Below are 16,978 nucleotides of genomic sequence, written 5' to 3'. Positions count from 1 at the left end.
TCTGGGAGGAAAAGAGGGCAACAGAGAGGATTGCAAAGGAGATGTTTTCTGTATACATATTATTTTGTCACTTAAAAAAAATACTTCAAGCTGCTACAGCAGAACATCAACAATGTGAATTCTGGAAGGTGTAACAGGTGTTTTTATTTGGTTGGTTGTTTCATTATACTGCCTGTAGTATTCTAATTGAAAATATTTGTTAGTTTTATAAAGAGAAACAAATAACCTAGCGAGGCAGCTTGCTAAGTCTGCCTGGGTCTTTGCTTCTTCCCCCAGAGCTCTCAGAGCCTGGCACCAGGGATAATACCAAAACTTTCCTAAAGATGGTATATCAAGTACCAGGGATAGGAAGATAAAGTGAAGCTCAACAACTCTCCTCACCACCACCAGCACAAGAATACAAGTAAATGTCAGGGAATTTTCTAATACTCAATGTTTGAGAAGGGGTAGTTTTCTGCACAGAAAGAATTTGATCCTTGCCATTGTAGAGACACAGTAAGAGACTAGCTGAGTAAGAGCTGCCTGATTCGGGTACAAAGAAACAAGGAAACATGTTAGGAAGATGGGAGAAATGTAGGAGTCCATAGGTGACTTGGTTCTAATCATTTCATGCATGTACTGTCTTCACACCTTCCCCTGGATGAAGCTACAGAGAAACGTTTCTCCTCATTTCCAAACATTAACTAAGGGATTTAGGTTACCTGGCTGGCATCACTGAGGAATGATGCTTCACATCTGCCCTGGATGTTGGATGATGTAGCCAGAACGTCAGTACTCAGGAAAGGCAGAGGTACCAAGGGAGGCTCCAGGCTCCTGGCATGAGAAGCATCTCTGAATGGAGTCTCAGGGGCATTGCTTTTTGGCTGGAGAAGGACTTTTGAGTGAAGTGGTCACAGGTAGACTACTTACAGCCTCTGTGTCTCTAGGGACTCAATATCCAAAGCTCCTCATTAACCAAACCCTTTTATTATCATTCTATTCCCAGGGTAGTGTAAATCCTGAAAGACCAAGCCAATGCAAACCAAGCGAATCTACTGCTGACAAGTCAATTCCAACTCACAGCAACCCTGTAGGACAGAGTAGAATTGCCCCACAGGGTTTCCAAGGGTGTGATCTTTAAGGGAGCAGACCGCCACATCTTTCTCCTGTATAGCAGCTGGTTGGTGTGAATACCAACTTTTCTGTTAGCAGCTGAGCACTTAACCATTGAACCCTCAGGGCTCCCTGACAACGAAAATGTTGCAGATGTTGTTAGGTGCTGTCGAGTTGGTTCTACCTCACAGCGACCCTATGCAAAACAGAACGAAACACTGCCCGGTCCTGAGCCATCCTTATAATCGTCGTTATGCTTTAGCTTGTTGTTGCAGCCACTGTGTCAATCCAACTCATTGAGGGTCTTCTTCTTTTTCACTGACCCTGTACTCTGCCAAGCATGATGTCCTCCTCCAGGGACTGATCCCTCCTGACAACATGTCCAAAGTATATAAGACGCAGTCTCCCCTTCCTTGCTCCTAAGGAGCATTCTGGTTGTACTTCTTCTAAGAAAGATTTGTTCATTCTTTTGGCAGCCCATGGTATGGTCAATATTCCTTGCCAACACCACAATTCAAAGGCATCAATTCTTCTTTGGTCTTCCTTATTCATCTTCCAGCTTTCACAGGCATACAATGCAATTGAAAATACCATGGCTTGGGTCAGGGGCACCTTAGTCTTCAAGGTGATATCTTTGCTCTTCAACACGTTAAACAAGGTTGCCCACTGCATATCGCACTTTGTTGATGAGTCTTCCTCCAATTTTGATGCCCAGTTTTTCTTCATGTAGTTCCGTTACTTGGATTATTTGCTCAGCATACAGATTGAATAAATATGGTGAAAGGATGCAACCATGATGCACAGCTTTCCTGACTTTAAAGCACACATTATGCCCTTGTTCTGTTCGAATGACTGTCTCTTGATCCATGTACAGGAAAATTAACTTTTCTGAAATGAGAACAATTAACCATTCCAGGATTTCCATTCTTCACAATCTTATCCATAATTTGTTATGATTCACACAGTCAAATGCCTTTGCATGGTGAATAAAATACAGGTAAACATCTTTCTGGTGTTTTCTGCTTTCAGCCAGGATCCATCTGACATCAGCCATGATATCCCTGCTTCCATGTCCTCTTCTGAATCTAGCTTGAATTTCTGGCAGTTCTATGTTGATATATTGCTGCAACCACTTTGGAAGGATCTTTAGCAAAATATTACTTGAGTGTGATATTAACAATATTTTTCTATAATTTTTGCATTTTTTTGGATCACCTTTCTTTGGAATAGGCATGAATATGGATCTCTTTCAGTCAGTTGGCCAGGTAGCTGTCTTCCAAATTCCTTGGCATAGACAAGCAAGCACTTCTAAAACTGTATCCATTTGACAGACCCCCACATGTCTGTCAGTTTGTAGTACTGTGGGGCTTGCCTGTTGCTGTGATAGTGGAAGCTATGCCACTGGTATTCAAATACCAGAAGGCCACCCATGGTGGACGGGTTTCAGCTGAGCTCCTATATTAAGACAGGCTAGGAAGAAGGACTGAGCAGTCTCCTTCTGAAAAGAATTACCTAATGAAAACCTTTTGAATACCAGCAGAACAATGTTTGATATAGTGCCAGAAGATGAGCCACTCAAGTTGGAAGACTCTCAAAATACAACTTAGGAAAAGCTGCCTCTTCAAAGTAGAGATGGCCTTAACAATCTGGATGGAGCCAAGCTTCTGGACCTTCATTTGCTGATGTGGCACAACTCAAAATGAGAACAACTACAAACATTCATTTATAATAAGAACATGGAATGTATTAAGTATGAAACTAGGAAAATTGGAAATCATCAAAAATGAAATGGAACATATAAACTTAGATATCCTAGGCATTAGTGAGCTGAAATGGACTGGTATAGGCCATTTTGAATTGGATATGCATATGGTTTACTACGCCGGGAATGACGACTTGAAGAGGAATGGCATTGCATTCATTGTGAAAAAAGAACATTTCCAGATCTATCCTGAAAGACAATGCTGTCAGTGATAGGGTAATATCCATATACTTACAAGGAAGATCAGTTACTACTACTACTATTCAAATTTACACACCAACCACTAAGGCCAAAGATGAGGAAATTGAAGATTTTTACCAACTTCTGCAGTCTGAAATTGATCAAACATGCAATCAGAACGCATTGATAATTACTGGCCCTTGGAATGCAAAAGTTGAAAACAAAGAAGAATCAGTAGTTGGAAAACATGGCCTTGATGATAGAAACAATGCCAGAGATTGCATGATATAATTTTGCAAGACCAACTTCTTCATCGAAAATAACATTTTCAGCAGCATAAATGGTGACTATACATGTGGACCTCGCCAGATGGAATAGACAGGAATCAAACTGACTACACCTGTGGGAAGAGAAGATGTAAATGCTCTATATCATTAGTCAGAACAAGGCCAGGGGCCGACTGCAGAACAGACCACCAATTACACATATGCAAGCTCAAGTCGAAACTGAAGAAAATTAGAACAAGTCCATGAGAGCCAAAGTATGACTTGAGTATACCCCACCTGAATTTAGAGACCACCTCAAGAATAGATTTGATGCATTGAACACTAATGACCAAAGACCAGATGAGCTGTAGAATGACATCAAGGACTTCATATGCTAAGAAAGCAAAAAGTCATTAAAAAGGCAGGAAAGAAAGAAAAGACCAAAATGGATGTCAAAAGAGACTCTGAAACTTGATCTTGAATGTTGAGTATCTAAAGCAAAAGGATGAAATGGTGAAGTAGAAGAGCAGAACAGAAGACCTCAAAGGGCAGCTTGAGAAGACAAAGTAAAGTATTATAATGAATGACATGTGCAAAGACCTGGAGATAGAAAACCAAAAGGGAAGAATACACTTGGTGTTTCTCAGGCTGAAAGAACTGGAGAAAAAATTCAAGCCTCCAATCGCAATATTGCTGGTTTCTATGGGAAAAATATTAAATGATGCAGGAAGCATCAAATGAAGATAGAAAGAATACACAGTCAGTAATTGTTGAGTAATTGGTAGACTTTCAACCATTTTAGGAGGTAGCATACGATCAAGAACTGATGGTATTGAAGGAAGAAGCCCGAGCTCCACTGAAGGCACTGGTGAAAAACAAGCTACCAGGAACTGATGGAATATCTTTTTTTTTTTTTTTTTAATTGAGGGATAGCAAGTGGGAAGTTGGATATATAAGTCTGGCATTCGGGGAAGTGCTCCTTTCTACCTATAAATTTAGGATTCATTTGTCTTCAGATGAATTTTAAATCTATGAGTCTGGATGCTGTTGCAAAGGATTGAATGTAGCTGGAGAAGAAGAGGTCTGAGGACTAAAAGAGGAGGCCCTCCAGTGTTTAGAGACTGGAAAGATGAGAAGACACATCAAGAGAAATAGTAGCTGGTCAGGTAGGAATAAAGTCAAAACAATATATGGTGCTGAAAGCCAAGTGACGGAAGTGTGTCAATATGTAATAAACTGAGACAATGTGGTTGAAAAGAGAAGGACAGAGAATTAACTGACCTGGACTGGGTTGGACTTGTTAAGGTAGAGAACACTGGCAGCTCCTCAAAAGCACTCTCTGTAAAGTGTTGGGGCAAAGGCCTGACTGCATAGACCTCAAGAGTAAATAGAGAGAGAAGAATTGGGGAGAGTGAGTGGAGACATCTCTTTTGAGGAGTTTTGCTATATGAAGAGGGCAGAGAAATGAATCTACTGGTAGAGCAAAATGAAGGGTTCAGGGAACTTTATTTTTTCTTTCTTTTTTGTAAGATTTGAGGAATTCAAATATCTTGCATGCTATTGAAAATGAACAAGTCAAAGGGAGAAACCTGATGATGCAAGAGGGAGATGGGAGAATTACCAGAGTTATGTCCTAACATAGGCAGGCGAGATTGAATTCTATGCACAAGTGGAAGTGTTGGTCTTAGTTAAATCCACCTGACTGTAATTCTTTCAAGCAGAAGCAGAAAGCAAGTAACCTTGGAAACATTAAAAAAAAATGAAGTACTCATTAATATAATTTGTCCCAAAACACAAACTGAGATATGCAGTTTTACAGGAACATTCTTCAAAGCACTCAAGGGAGTTAATTTAAAGATTAAAGGAAGGTTTCAGAAAATGTTAGGGGCCGGATATTCTTTATCTCTCTTTATAAGGCCAGCACAACCTTAGTGCCCAAAGCAGACCAGGTTAGCACAAGAAAGAAAAATCCCAGGGTTCAAAAGTTTTGTACAAGAACAAGGAGAAACAACATCTACCTTGATGGCAAATAAGAACAATGGGGACTATTTGCCTTACCAACTATCAAGATATATCATGGATCTATAATGAGTAAAACAGGATGGTTCTAGTATACTATTGAAAGATAGAACTAACAGAATCTTCATCTATATGAACACTTATCAAAGACAGAAGCATCAGACATTTTATTTGTGACAATAGGGCATTGCAGAGAAAGGATGGTATCATTCAGGAAATAGTCTGAGATCAGTTTTTATCCATATGGAAAGCAAATGAAATTGGATTCTCCATCACATCATATTCAAAGATAATTCCAATGCCTTTTAAACACAAAAGTAAAAATGATTAAATGTTTACAAGACAATATAGGCGGACATTTTTATGAGATTGGAAGAGTTAATCACTTCGTAAATGAAGATACGACATGCACAATCCAAAAGGGAAAACACTGATCAATCCAACCAACTTAAAAATAAGCCACTAAAACAAGTACTTGAGAATGAAAATTTCAAGTTTTCTTTCAGGATAAGAAAGAGAACACAGCAGGACAAATAAACATCCAATGAAGTATTTCCAAATACAGCATTGCCTACACCACAAGTATCAATTGCTAATACATATTCAAACTAGTAAACTAGGATAATGGCTGAAGTAAGTGCTTAAAATATAGGAAAGAGAAGGAATTACAAAAGGAGAAAGAGAGTGCTACACTTGTAAATCAATTGTGCTGACTCACATTCATTAGGTAAATTCATTTAATTCTATGTGGCAGGCATTGTTCTAAACATTTGTAATCATTGTAGCACTTAACCCCACTTCACACTTTTCTAATCAGAGCATTCATTTTGTCCTTCCAAGGTAATGAAATTTCTCTTGACAGTAATTATTTTTAGAAGGGGCATATGCCCCAATTCAAGCTGATGATATAGGATGTTCTCTTGATGATTCCTAGGAAAGATTATCTCTTTATTGTTACTCTTGTTGTTAGGGGTCATCAAGTCAATTCAGCAGAATGAAACACTGCCCAGTCCTGTCCAATTTTCACAATCATTGCTATGTGTTGAAGCTCATTGATGCAACCACTGTCAGTCCATCTCTTTCAGTGGCTACCTATTTCTCCCTGACCCTCTATTTTACCAAGCACGATGTCCTCCAGGGTCTGATCCCTCCTAATAACATGTCCGAAGTACATGAGACACAGTCTCTCCATCCTCGCTTCTAAGGAGCATTCTGGCTGTACTTCTTCCAAGACACATTTATTTGTTCTTCTGGCAGCCCATGGTATGTTCAAGACTCTGTCAACACCGTAATTCAAAGGCATCAATTCTTCTTTCATCTTCTGCATTCATTCCACAGCTTTCATATGCATATGAGCCAATTGAAAATACCTTGGCTTCGGTGAGGTACACCTTAATCTTCAAAGTGACATCTTTGTTTTTTAACATTTTAAAGAATTTTTTGCATCAGATTTGCCCAATGCAATATGTCATTTGATTTCCAGACTGCTGTTTCCACGGGTGTTGATTGTGGATCCAAGTAAAATGAAAGTCTTGATAAGTTTAATATTTTTCTCCATTTATCATGAATTAACTGAAATGTACCTAGCCGTTATGTTACCCAGTTGTTTTAGAAGAATATGCTGATTGAACAGTCAGACATCTTGGATCACCAGTTGCCTTAGTTATCTAGTGCTGCTATAACAGAAATACCAAAAGTGGGTGCCTTCAACAAACAAAAGTTTATTTTCTCACAGTATAGTAGGCTAGAAGTCCAAATTCAGGGCATCGGCTGCAGAGTAAGGCTTTCTCTCTCCACAAGTTCTGGAGGAAGGTCCTTCTTGTCAATCTTCCCTTGGTCTAGGAGCTTCCCTGCTCAGGAACCCCCAATCCAAAGAACATCCTCTGCTCCCAGCACTGTTTTCCTGGTGGTATGAGGTACCTCTGCCTCTCTGCCAGCTTCCCTCTTTTAGATTTCAAAAGAGATTTAATCAAGGCAAATCTAATCTTGTAAATTGAGTCCTGCTTCATAAACATAACTGCCTCTAATCCCATCTCATCAGCATCATAGACATAGATTTTACAACACATAGGAAAATCACATCAGATGACAAAATGGTGAGCAATCACGCAATACTGGGAATGTTCGCCTAACCAAATTCATACACATATTTTTAGGAGATAAAATTCAATCCATGTCAGCAGTATTCCTTCCCCATTGACCCATCCTATCCCAAGCCCGAAACAGAAGACACAGTTAACTTAAATGATGGTATCCTACTGATGATTTTCCTCAAGGCTCCTGTCATGTCCCTGTTCCTCAGGCTGTGGATCAAAGGGTTCATCATTTGAGGGAACACACTGTACATCACTGAGGCTACTGCTGTCTTGCTGGAAGAGTGTGTAAATGCAGAACTGATGTACACACCAAAGCCTGTCTCAAAGAATAAGGAAACAACTGAGAGGTGAGACCCACGAGTGGAAAAAGCTTTATACTTTGCACCGACTGATGGCATTCTCATAGTAGAGGAGACAATCTGAGTGTAAGAGAAAATGATTCCAGAGAGAGGAACACCACCACAAAAAAGAAAAAAGAAGCCACAAAATACACTAGGATGTAATTGATAATGGTATCAGAACAGGCGAGCTTGAGAATCTGATCAAGTTCACAGAAGAAACGAGGGATTTCCAGGTCTGTGCAGAAGGACAGATGCAACACCATCAGACTGTGAGTTAGGACATTCGCAATGCTGATTAATAAGGAGAGTAGGGAGAGCAAGCCACAGAGGCAGGTGTTCATGATGGTGGTGTATATCAGTGGGTGGCAGATGGCCACATAGAGGTCATAGCCTACTGTTGCAAGGAGAAAATTATCTAAACTGGTAAATACCAGGACAAAGCAGACCTGGGTGAGGTATCCTATGTAAATGATGCTATGATTCTGTGCTTGGATGTTCACCAGCATGTTCGGGATCATGGTTGTACTGAAACAGATATCAGTGAAGGAGAGACTAGAGACAAAGAAGTACATGGGGGTGTGGAGGTGGGAGGCAGAGCTGACAGCCAGGATGATGAGGAGGTTTCCCAGGAGGGCAACCAGGTATATGGACAGAAATAGGCTAAAGAGGAGGGGCTGCAATTCTGGATCCTTTGTAAGTCCCAGAAAAATGAATTTTAAAACACCTCTTTGATTTCTGGGTTCCATATTGTTGGTGAATCTGATGGAGAAGATGGAGTGACAGATGATCAAAAGTGTGGTTCCTTGATACCCAGCAAGATCATTACCTGAAATCCTGTAAAAATGTAAGTTCTTGGGCCCGCTCCAGACTTACTGATGATAAACTCTGGAATGAAGACTAGCAGTTTATGTTTTAACAAGACTTCCACGTGATTCTGATGTATGCTGAAGTTTGAAAACCACTACTTCAGAAAGAAATGTTCTTGTCTACATTATGAACCTAAGGAAATATTCAAATCTTTCTTTCCACTTACTCCTCTTTCTTCGTCTCCCTCTAATCCTTCTGAAGGTTCAAATTTTATTTGAGCACCCACTCTACTTCAACACATTGTACCAAGTTATGAAGATGAAATAAAGAATAAGGCATGGCCTTTTCCCTTCAGAATTATTCCATGCCGTCAAACGGATTAAAACAATGAAATCCATTTACAGAGCAATGGTTGTCAAACTTTGGAATCCTTCAGAATCCCCTGAAGAGCTTGTCAGTGATGAATTAGTTCATACTGTCACCACCATCAACCTGGGGGTACACTTGGGAGAGGTGGTGTTATGTCATAGACACAACGTGCAAAGTGAGTGAGTAACAGTGATTGTGTCTGAGCTCAGATTACCTAACTGCCGAGATGATTCTCTTGCTGTCGCTCTGTTAATGTCTCCAAATAGTACACAATTAATACCCCTAGTCACTCAGATTTCATAATTCCCCTTAAAAAATTCTAGTATCTCCTTCGAATAAAGTCTTCAGGGTATTTCCACCTCTGCCTACGAAGTTAGTACGTAGCCGATGGGATGGCATCCAACCAGGTCCACACTTTGGATCTGGAGTGAAGATTAGAAAATGTTATCTATAAACCTGAACCTCAAAAGACTTCCTCATGGAAACATAAGTCCTCTGCATTAGTGACTGAATCCAAGAAAAGCTAGGCAACTAAGTAGATGAGATTCTCTGTTCTCCCAATTATAGGAAGTGTTAAAAAATTCTTCCCTGGACATGATAGGTGACATATCATTCTCTTTAAAGCCTATTTCATCAAAGAGGACATTCCAATGGCAAACAACCACATGAAAGGATGCTCAAAGTCATCCATTAGGGAGATGCAAATCAAAACCACAATGAGATATCCCTTCACCCCTATTATAATGACAATGTTAAAAAAAAGAAAACAATAAACATTGCAGAGGATGTGGAGAAATTGGAAACCTCATCTATTCCTGTGGAAATGCAAAATGGTATAGTTGCTGTGGAAAACAGTTTGGCCATCCTTCAAAAGGTTGAACATGGGACAACTACATGACCCAGCAACCCCAATACTAGACCAATTGCTATCAAGTCAATCCAAATACATTCCCAGAAGAAGTGAAGTTAGAAATGCAAACAGATACCTGTACACTGATGCTCCTTGCAGGACGTTTCACAATAGCCAAAGGTGGAAATAACTGAAATGGTCAACTGATGAATGGATAAACAAAGTATGATATATACACGATTGAATACTTTGTTGGTGTCCAGCCTAATTCCAACTCATAACAACCCTACGAGAAGAAGTAGGACTGCCCCATAGAGTTTCCGAGGCTATAATCTTTATAGAAGCAGGTTGACACATCTTTCTCCCATAGAGTGGCTGTTGGATTCAAACCACCGATTTCTGAGTTAGCAGACATTTGCTTAATCACTGTGCCAACATGGTTCCTTTTGGATAAACCTAGAAAACATGCTGGGGAAATAAGTCAGTCACAAAGGGACAGACAGTGTATAAAGTCATTTATATAAAGTAAGCAAATATAGATAAACCAAAGCTTATTAATGGTTCCCAGGGGTGGAAGGACTGGGACGAGAGAGTTTTTGATTAGAAGGCATTGAATGTATGTTTCTGGTGGTGAGGTAATTTGGAAAAAGATACCTAGAATGGTTGCACAACTCGAAGGATGTAAACAGTGTCACTGAACTGAATTTCAGTGTCACTGAAATTGCTGAATTCCTGTATGTTTTGTTGTGTATATTTGTACCACGATAAAAAATTAAAAAACAAAAACTTATGGAGATGTTGCAGTGATAAGAAATGAGCAGGCACAAGGCAATTGGTACAGTGCTCAGCATATGGGGCCCTCACAAAGGTATGTCCTATTATGATTGTGTGTGTGATGAATATTAGCACCTGGCATCTGTTACTCCTAGGACAGAAGTGATGAACAGGGCAGTTGAGGGAAGACAGAGAGAACATTCCTGGCATAATAACTGCAAACTTCAGGGAAGAATTTATTTGTGAAAATGCCTACTGGGAATCTTGCTCATGTAGAGAAGCAGAAGAAGGAAACACCCTGAATGAACATCAACGATATCAATATTCATTTGGCATGGACAGCTGCAGAAATATATAACAATGAAAACAAATACATTAGGTCTAGATGCATCAACACAAATAATGACAACCTAGTGGAGAAAAAAAAATTGAGAAGAATTCTACCTACAACATGAAAAAACTTTGATTTTTTTTTTAAACCTAAGAAGGTATTTTCGTATTATGGATACTTCAAGAAAAATGAGAAGTACAGAGAATAACAATGAAGGGTTGGGTACCCACCAGTCAACACTATCAATTCACACACTTCACCACCCTTGCTTTAGATATTCTTATTGCAAGAAAATAATGTATGTATATTTGAGATTCCCCACATCATGTATTTTACACAATATTGATTCTTTTCCTTCCTCAGTGCTAAGCACTACATTAACTTGCTTGGCATTGTTCCTCTGCACTTTTTACTATATTTAATACTATTCACCACAAAATAGTATTTTTTCCATTTTTAAAAGCTTCCTATAAACGGAATCATACTGAATATGTCCTTTTACAATTGGTTCTCTTAATGTTTTGTTCTGAATTAATGCCGATACATTTAATTCTGCTTAATTTTTTTAAGTACAATAGAGTAGGTATTTTGCTATGTTATTACACCACAATTTGTTTCCTCATTTCCTAACTGATAGTTATTATAGTTATTGCCTCCTAGCTGCCTATCCACTGGGATGCTCCTTAGAAGCAAGGATGGCGAGACTTGGTTCACATCCATGTTATCAGGGGAGAACAGGCTTGGAGAAGGACATCAGGCTTTGTAGAGTAGAGGGTCAGCAAAAGAGAGAAAGAGCCTCAATGAAATGGATTGACACAGTGGCTCCAACAATGGGCTCAAGCATAACAATGATTGTGAAGATGGTGCAGGACTGGGCAATGTTTTGTTCTGTCATACATAGCATTGCTATGAGTTGAAACTGACTCAATGGCACCTAACAAACACATGTATATACATATACACAGATAGACAGATACGTACATTTAGAATATAAAACTATGAACGCTGCTTCTGGAACGGAAAGAGAACAGAAAGGATTACGAAAGGTATGCTTCCTGTATACACATTATTTTGCCACTTTAAAAAGAATACTTGAAGTTGCTACAGCAGAACGTCAACAATTGTCAATTCTGGAAATGTGTAAGAGGTGGTCTTTTTTTTTCTTACACTGTCTATATTGTTCTAATTTTAAATATTTTGTAATCTTATAAAGAGAAACAGACAAACTAGTGAGGTACCTAAGTCTGTGTCTCCAATTGCTTCCCTGGAGCCTCAAAGTATAATACCAAAACTTTCCCAAAGATGGTATATCAATAACCAGTTATAGGAAGATAAAGTGAAGCTCACCAACTCTCCTCCCACCGGCAGCACAAGAATACAAGTAAACGACAAGGAATTTTCTAGCGGTCACATTTGAGAAGGGCAAATTTCTGCTCCAGAAGAAAATGATCCTTGCCATTGTAGAGAGAGAGTAAGAGATTAGCTGAATAAATGCTGCTTGATATTGCTGCAAAGATACGAGGAAATATGTCAGAAAGATGGGAGACAGGCAGGATTCCATGGGTGAGTTGGCTCTAATCATTTCATGCATGTACTCACTTCACAGTTTCCCCTGGATGAAGCTATAAGGAAACACCTGTCCTAATTTCCAAACATTAACTAAGGGATTTAGGTTACCTGGCTGGCATCACCAGGAATGATGCTTGACATCTGCCCTGGATGTTGGGTGCTGTAGCCAGAAAATCTGTACTCAGGAAAGGCAGAGAGACCAAGGGAGGCACCAGGCTCCTGGGCATGAAGACCATCTGTGGGCGGAGTTTCAGGTGCACTGCTCCTTGACTAGAGAAGGACTTTTGAGTGAAGTTGTCACTGGAAGACTATTTGCAACCTCTGTATCCCTGGCGGCTCAATATCCAAAGCTCCGTTAATCACTTTTGTTGTCATTCTGATCCCAGGGCAGTGCAAATTCTGATAGACCAAGACAATCCAAGCCAACCAAATCCACTGCCATCGAGTCAATTCTGACTCCTAGTGACCCTTTAGTACAGAGTAGAACTGCCCTATAAGATTTCCAAAGCTGTGAAACTTTACGGAAGCAGACTTCCACGTCTTTCTTCTGCAGAGTGGATGATGGGTTTGAACCTCCAGCTTTTTGGTTAGCAGCCGAGTGTTTAATCGCTTTACGACCAGGGCTCCCTGACCAAGACAATAATAAATGGGAATTCAGGAAGGCTGATTTCCTGACCCTTAGAGGCCAGGTGACTGCCATTTACTTTTCTTCACCTGTTCCTGCTCATCTCCAATTCACACAGCTTGCACATCAATCTTCCCTTTTTCCATACAACTGAAAGCATGTCTTTCTCATTAATGATATTAGGAAGTCTGATTCCAATTTAAGGTGTAAAAATATAGTTTATATAGGTGAACATATTATATTTATAATAGCTAAAATACGTAAAAATGTAAATACCTAGGAATTTATCTAGTGTCATTGAATGTTTCCTGAACCTTAATCTTCAGTCTGCATGTTTCATAAAGCAGATTCTAATCTATTCTTTGTGGTCAATTCTGGCTGCAAACAGTATAGACAGAACTGTCACTTCCTGTTTTGATTTTCGTAACCACCTTTTACAATTTTGTCAAAATTGTTTCAATGTGTATCCCTCTTTTCACTCAGGGGCTATGAATTGAAAGTGTGGTTCTTCCTTTTTAATAGAGTTGTGAGAAATCACAGTGTCACTGGCTAGGACCAGTTTGCAGGTTTATCTGTACTCAGTAAGTTTAGGTAAATGACAACTATTATTTTATAGGTGAAGATGGTGTTCCAAGTTAATATTCACTTAAAAACATTTTGTCTTTTTTTTAAATCTCAAATTGTCTTTTTTTTTAATATTGTACGATTTTGCACTCTATAAATAATGTCCCAGTGCTATCCTGACATACCTCCTTAGGTTGAGCCTTTACTACTATTCGCCGTCAACATGTCAGTCACTTTGGTGTGAGCTACCTGCATTTAGTGGCACACTTTTTTTTCTGGTCCTTGCTTATGGGCTGTTGTGCCCCTTTAGTCTCATTCTGTTTTATAGGCCTGTCTAATCTTTGGCTGAAGGGTGAAGCTCAGGAGTGACTTCATTACTGAGCTAAAAGGTGTCTGGGAGCCATACTCTCCAAGTTTCTCCAATCACTGTCAGGCCAGGAAGTCTATAAACCTTTCATCTTTAAATGAATTCAATATTTTCATGTATTTATCAATTTATTTTACCACACGTTAACTGTTTCCATATGAACTTTGTTAATCTATGGTATTCTCGACATGCCTTTTTGAAAAAAAAATCACATTTTAAAGTCACCCTTTGCCATCCTAACACTATCATTCAAACACATGAAATAATAGATAAAATACAACAAGGTGTAGTGGGAGCATCTTAGAGAAGAGAGAGTGCACACATTTGGAAAGAGACAGACAGAAAAAACAACTACAAAACCCTTATCATCATTCTGCATATTATGATTTAAACAGCCAGGAATGAAAATCATTGAAAAACAAAAACAGGGAGCCAACAAAATCAATGATCAACATATGGAGACCAGCAGGACTATAATAGAATGAATGATGGGGAAAATAGAAACATGAAATCAAAGAGGTAGTGTGAGTATATTATATAAACAGCCTCCTGAAGATGGCAATGGCAGATGCAGGGAGGCCATGGAAAGTACTTTTGTACAAATCTTAAAATGATAGTGGCTTGGGTCATGGTGATAACAGTGAAGGTGGTGAGATTTGCCTGAATTCTGGATACGTTTTCTCAGTATAGATTACTGAGTTTTCTGAAAGGTTGGACACAGGGTACAAGAGGAATAGAAGAATCAAAGATGGTGCTCAGTGAGAGAAATCTACCTAACACCTGAAAGAATAGAGTTGTCATTCACTGTGATAGGTAAGGTCACTGTGTGGTGCAAAAGTTTACATGCTCAGCTACTAACAAAAAGCTGGGTGGTTGAAATCCACCCAGAGGAATCTTAGATGCATGGCCTGGTGATGTACTTCCAAAAGGTCACTGGTATTGAAAACTCTATGGAAGACAGTTCTGCTTCACATGTAGGATTGCCCTGAGTTGGAATGAACTTGACAGTAAATGATTCTGCTTTGGTTTTGTTTTTTTGTTTGTTTGTTTTTGTTTTTTTGAGATAGGTAAGGCTGTATGATGAGCAAATAATTACCAAAGCCAGATTATATGAAGAAGAATGCAGCATCAGGTTTGGAGGAAGACTCATTAACAACCTGTAATATGCAGGTGGTACAACGTTGTTTGCTGAAAGCTAAGAGGATTTGAAGAACTTACTGATGAAACTGATAGATGAAGGCCTTCAGTATGGATTACGCCTCAACATAAAGAAAACAAAAATCCTCACAACTGATCAATAAGTAATATTGTCATAAATGGAGATAGGATTGAAGTTGTCAAAGATTTCATTTTATTTGGATCCACAATCAATGCCCATGGAAGCAAAATCAAGAAATCAAACGAGTTATTGCATTAGCACATTTTCTACAAAACAGCTCTTTAAATTGTTTAAAAAAAAAAAAGCAAGATGCCATTTTTAGGACTAAGGTGCATGGGACCCAAGCCATGGTGCTTTCAATTGCCTTATATGCATGTGAAAAATGGACATCGAATGAGGAAGACCTAAGAAGATCTGAAAGCTTTGAGTTTTGCTGTTGGCAAAGAATATTGAGTATACCGTAGACTGACAGAACAATTGCCAAAAAACTGGCTTGGAAGAAGTACAGAGAGGATGCTCCTTAGAAGCCAGGATGGCAAGACTTCATCTCACATACTTTGAACATGCTATCAGGAGGGTCAGTTCCCAGAGAAAGACATCCTGCTTGGTAAAGTAGAGGGTCAGTGAAAAAGAAGACCCTCAACAAGATGGATTGACAGCATGGCCGTAAAAATGGGCTCAAACATAACAATGATTGTGAGGATGGTACAGGACCGGGCAGTGTTTTGTTTTGTTGTACATAGTGTTACTATGAGTCAGAACCAAAAATACGGCACCTAACAACAATAATAACAACAAGAAGGCTGGGGGCAAGGTATACTGAGGAATAGCAAGTGGAAAGTTGGATATACACGTCTGGGATTCAAAGGAGAATTCCTCTCTAAATACTAATTTGGGGCTTATTTGTGTTCAGATGACTTTTAAATCAATGAGTCTGGATGCTTTCACAAAGGAGTGAAGTTAGCTGCAGAAGAAGAGGTCTGAGGACTGAAATGGGAGACCCTCCAGTGTTTCAAGATTAAAAAACACATTAAAGGACACTGAGAAATAGTAGCTAGTGAGGTAGGAGTGAAACCAAAATAATGTGTGGTGTTGAAATCCAAGTGAAGAAAGTGTTTCTGTAGGTAATAAACTAAGTCGTTGTGGTTGACAAGTCAAGTAAGAGAAAGACAGAAAATTAACTGACCTGGACTGGACCAGACTTAACAAGGTAGATAATGCTGGTGGCTCTTCAAGAGCACCCTTCATGAATTGTTGGGGAAAAGGCCTGATTGCATTGACCTCAGGAGTAAATGGAAGGAGAAAAATTGAAAAAAGCAAGTGGAGACATGTCTTTTGAAGAGTTTTATGGTAAAGGAAGCAGATAAATGAAGATACTGCTAGAGCAAGATGAGGGGGTCCCTAGAGGTTTTTCGTTTGTTTGTTTTTTAAGATTTGAGGAACTCAAATATATTGGATGCTATTGAACATGAACAAATCAAAGGGAGAACCTGATGATGCAAGAGAGAGATGGGAGAATTACCAGAGTTATGTCCTACCATAGGCAGGAAAGATTGAGTTCTATGCACAAGTGGAAGTGTTGGTCTTGGTTAAATCCGAGAGGCCACACTCCTCTCAAGAAGAAATAGAAAGCAAGTAACCATGGATACTTTCAATAAATTAAAATCCTCAATAACATAATTTGTCATGAAACACACCCTGAGATACACAGTTTTACAGGCAAGTTCTTCCAAGCACTCAATGGAGCTAATTTCAAGATTAAAGGAAGGCTTTCAGAAAATATAAGTGAAGAGATATTCTTTATCTT

The 16,978-nt window shown here is 39.2% G+C and overlaps 1 protein-coding gene across 1 annotated transcript; it reads right to left on the bottom strand.

Moving 5' to 3' along the window:
- Positions 1 to 7,815: 7,815 nt before the first annotated feature.
- On the bottom strand, positions 7,816 to 8,502 carry LOC135230498 (olfactory receptor 7G2-like). The gene has a single exon (XM_064279851.1). It carries the CDS (start codon positions 8,500 to 8,502, stop codon positions 7,816 to 7,818), a length of 687 nt encoding a protein of 228 aa, XP_064135921.1.
- Between the last annotated feature and the right edge of the window lie 8,476 nt (positions 8,503 to 16,978).

Source organism: Loxodonta africana, chromosome 3 (assembly GCF_030014295.1).
Source record: "Loxodonta africana isolate mLoxAfr1 chromosome 3, mLoxAfr1.hap2, whole genome shotgun sequence".
NCBI lineage: Eukaryota > Metazoa > Chordata > Mammalia > Proboscidea > Elephantidae > Loxodonta > Loxodonta africana.
This window is presented reverse-complemented; position numbering and strand designations above follow the sequence as displayed.

What these genes read in the sequence shown, in the direction of transcription:
- LOC135230498 (XM_064279851.1), bottom strand. Translation starts at nt 8,502, where the DNA reads ATGGAACCCAGAAATCAAAGAGGTGTTTTAAAATTCATTTTTCTGGGA.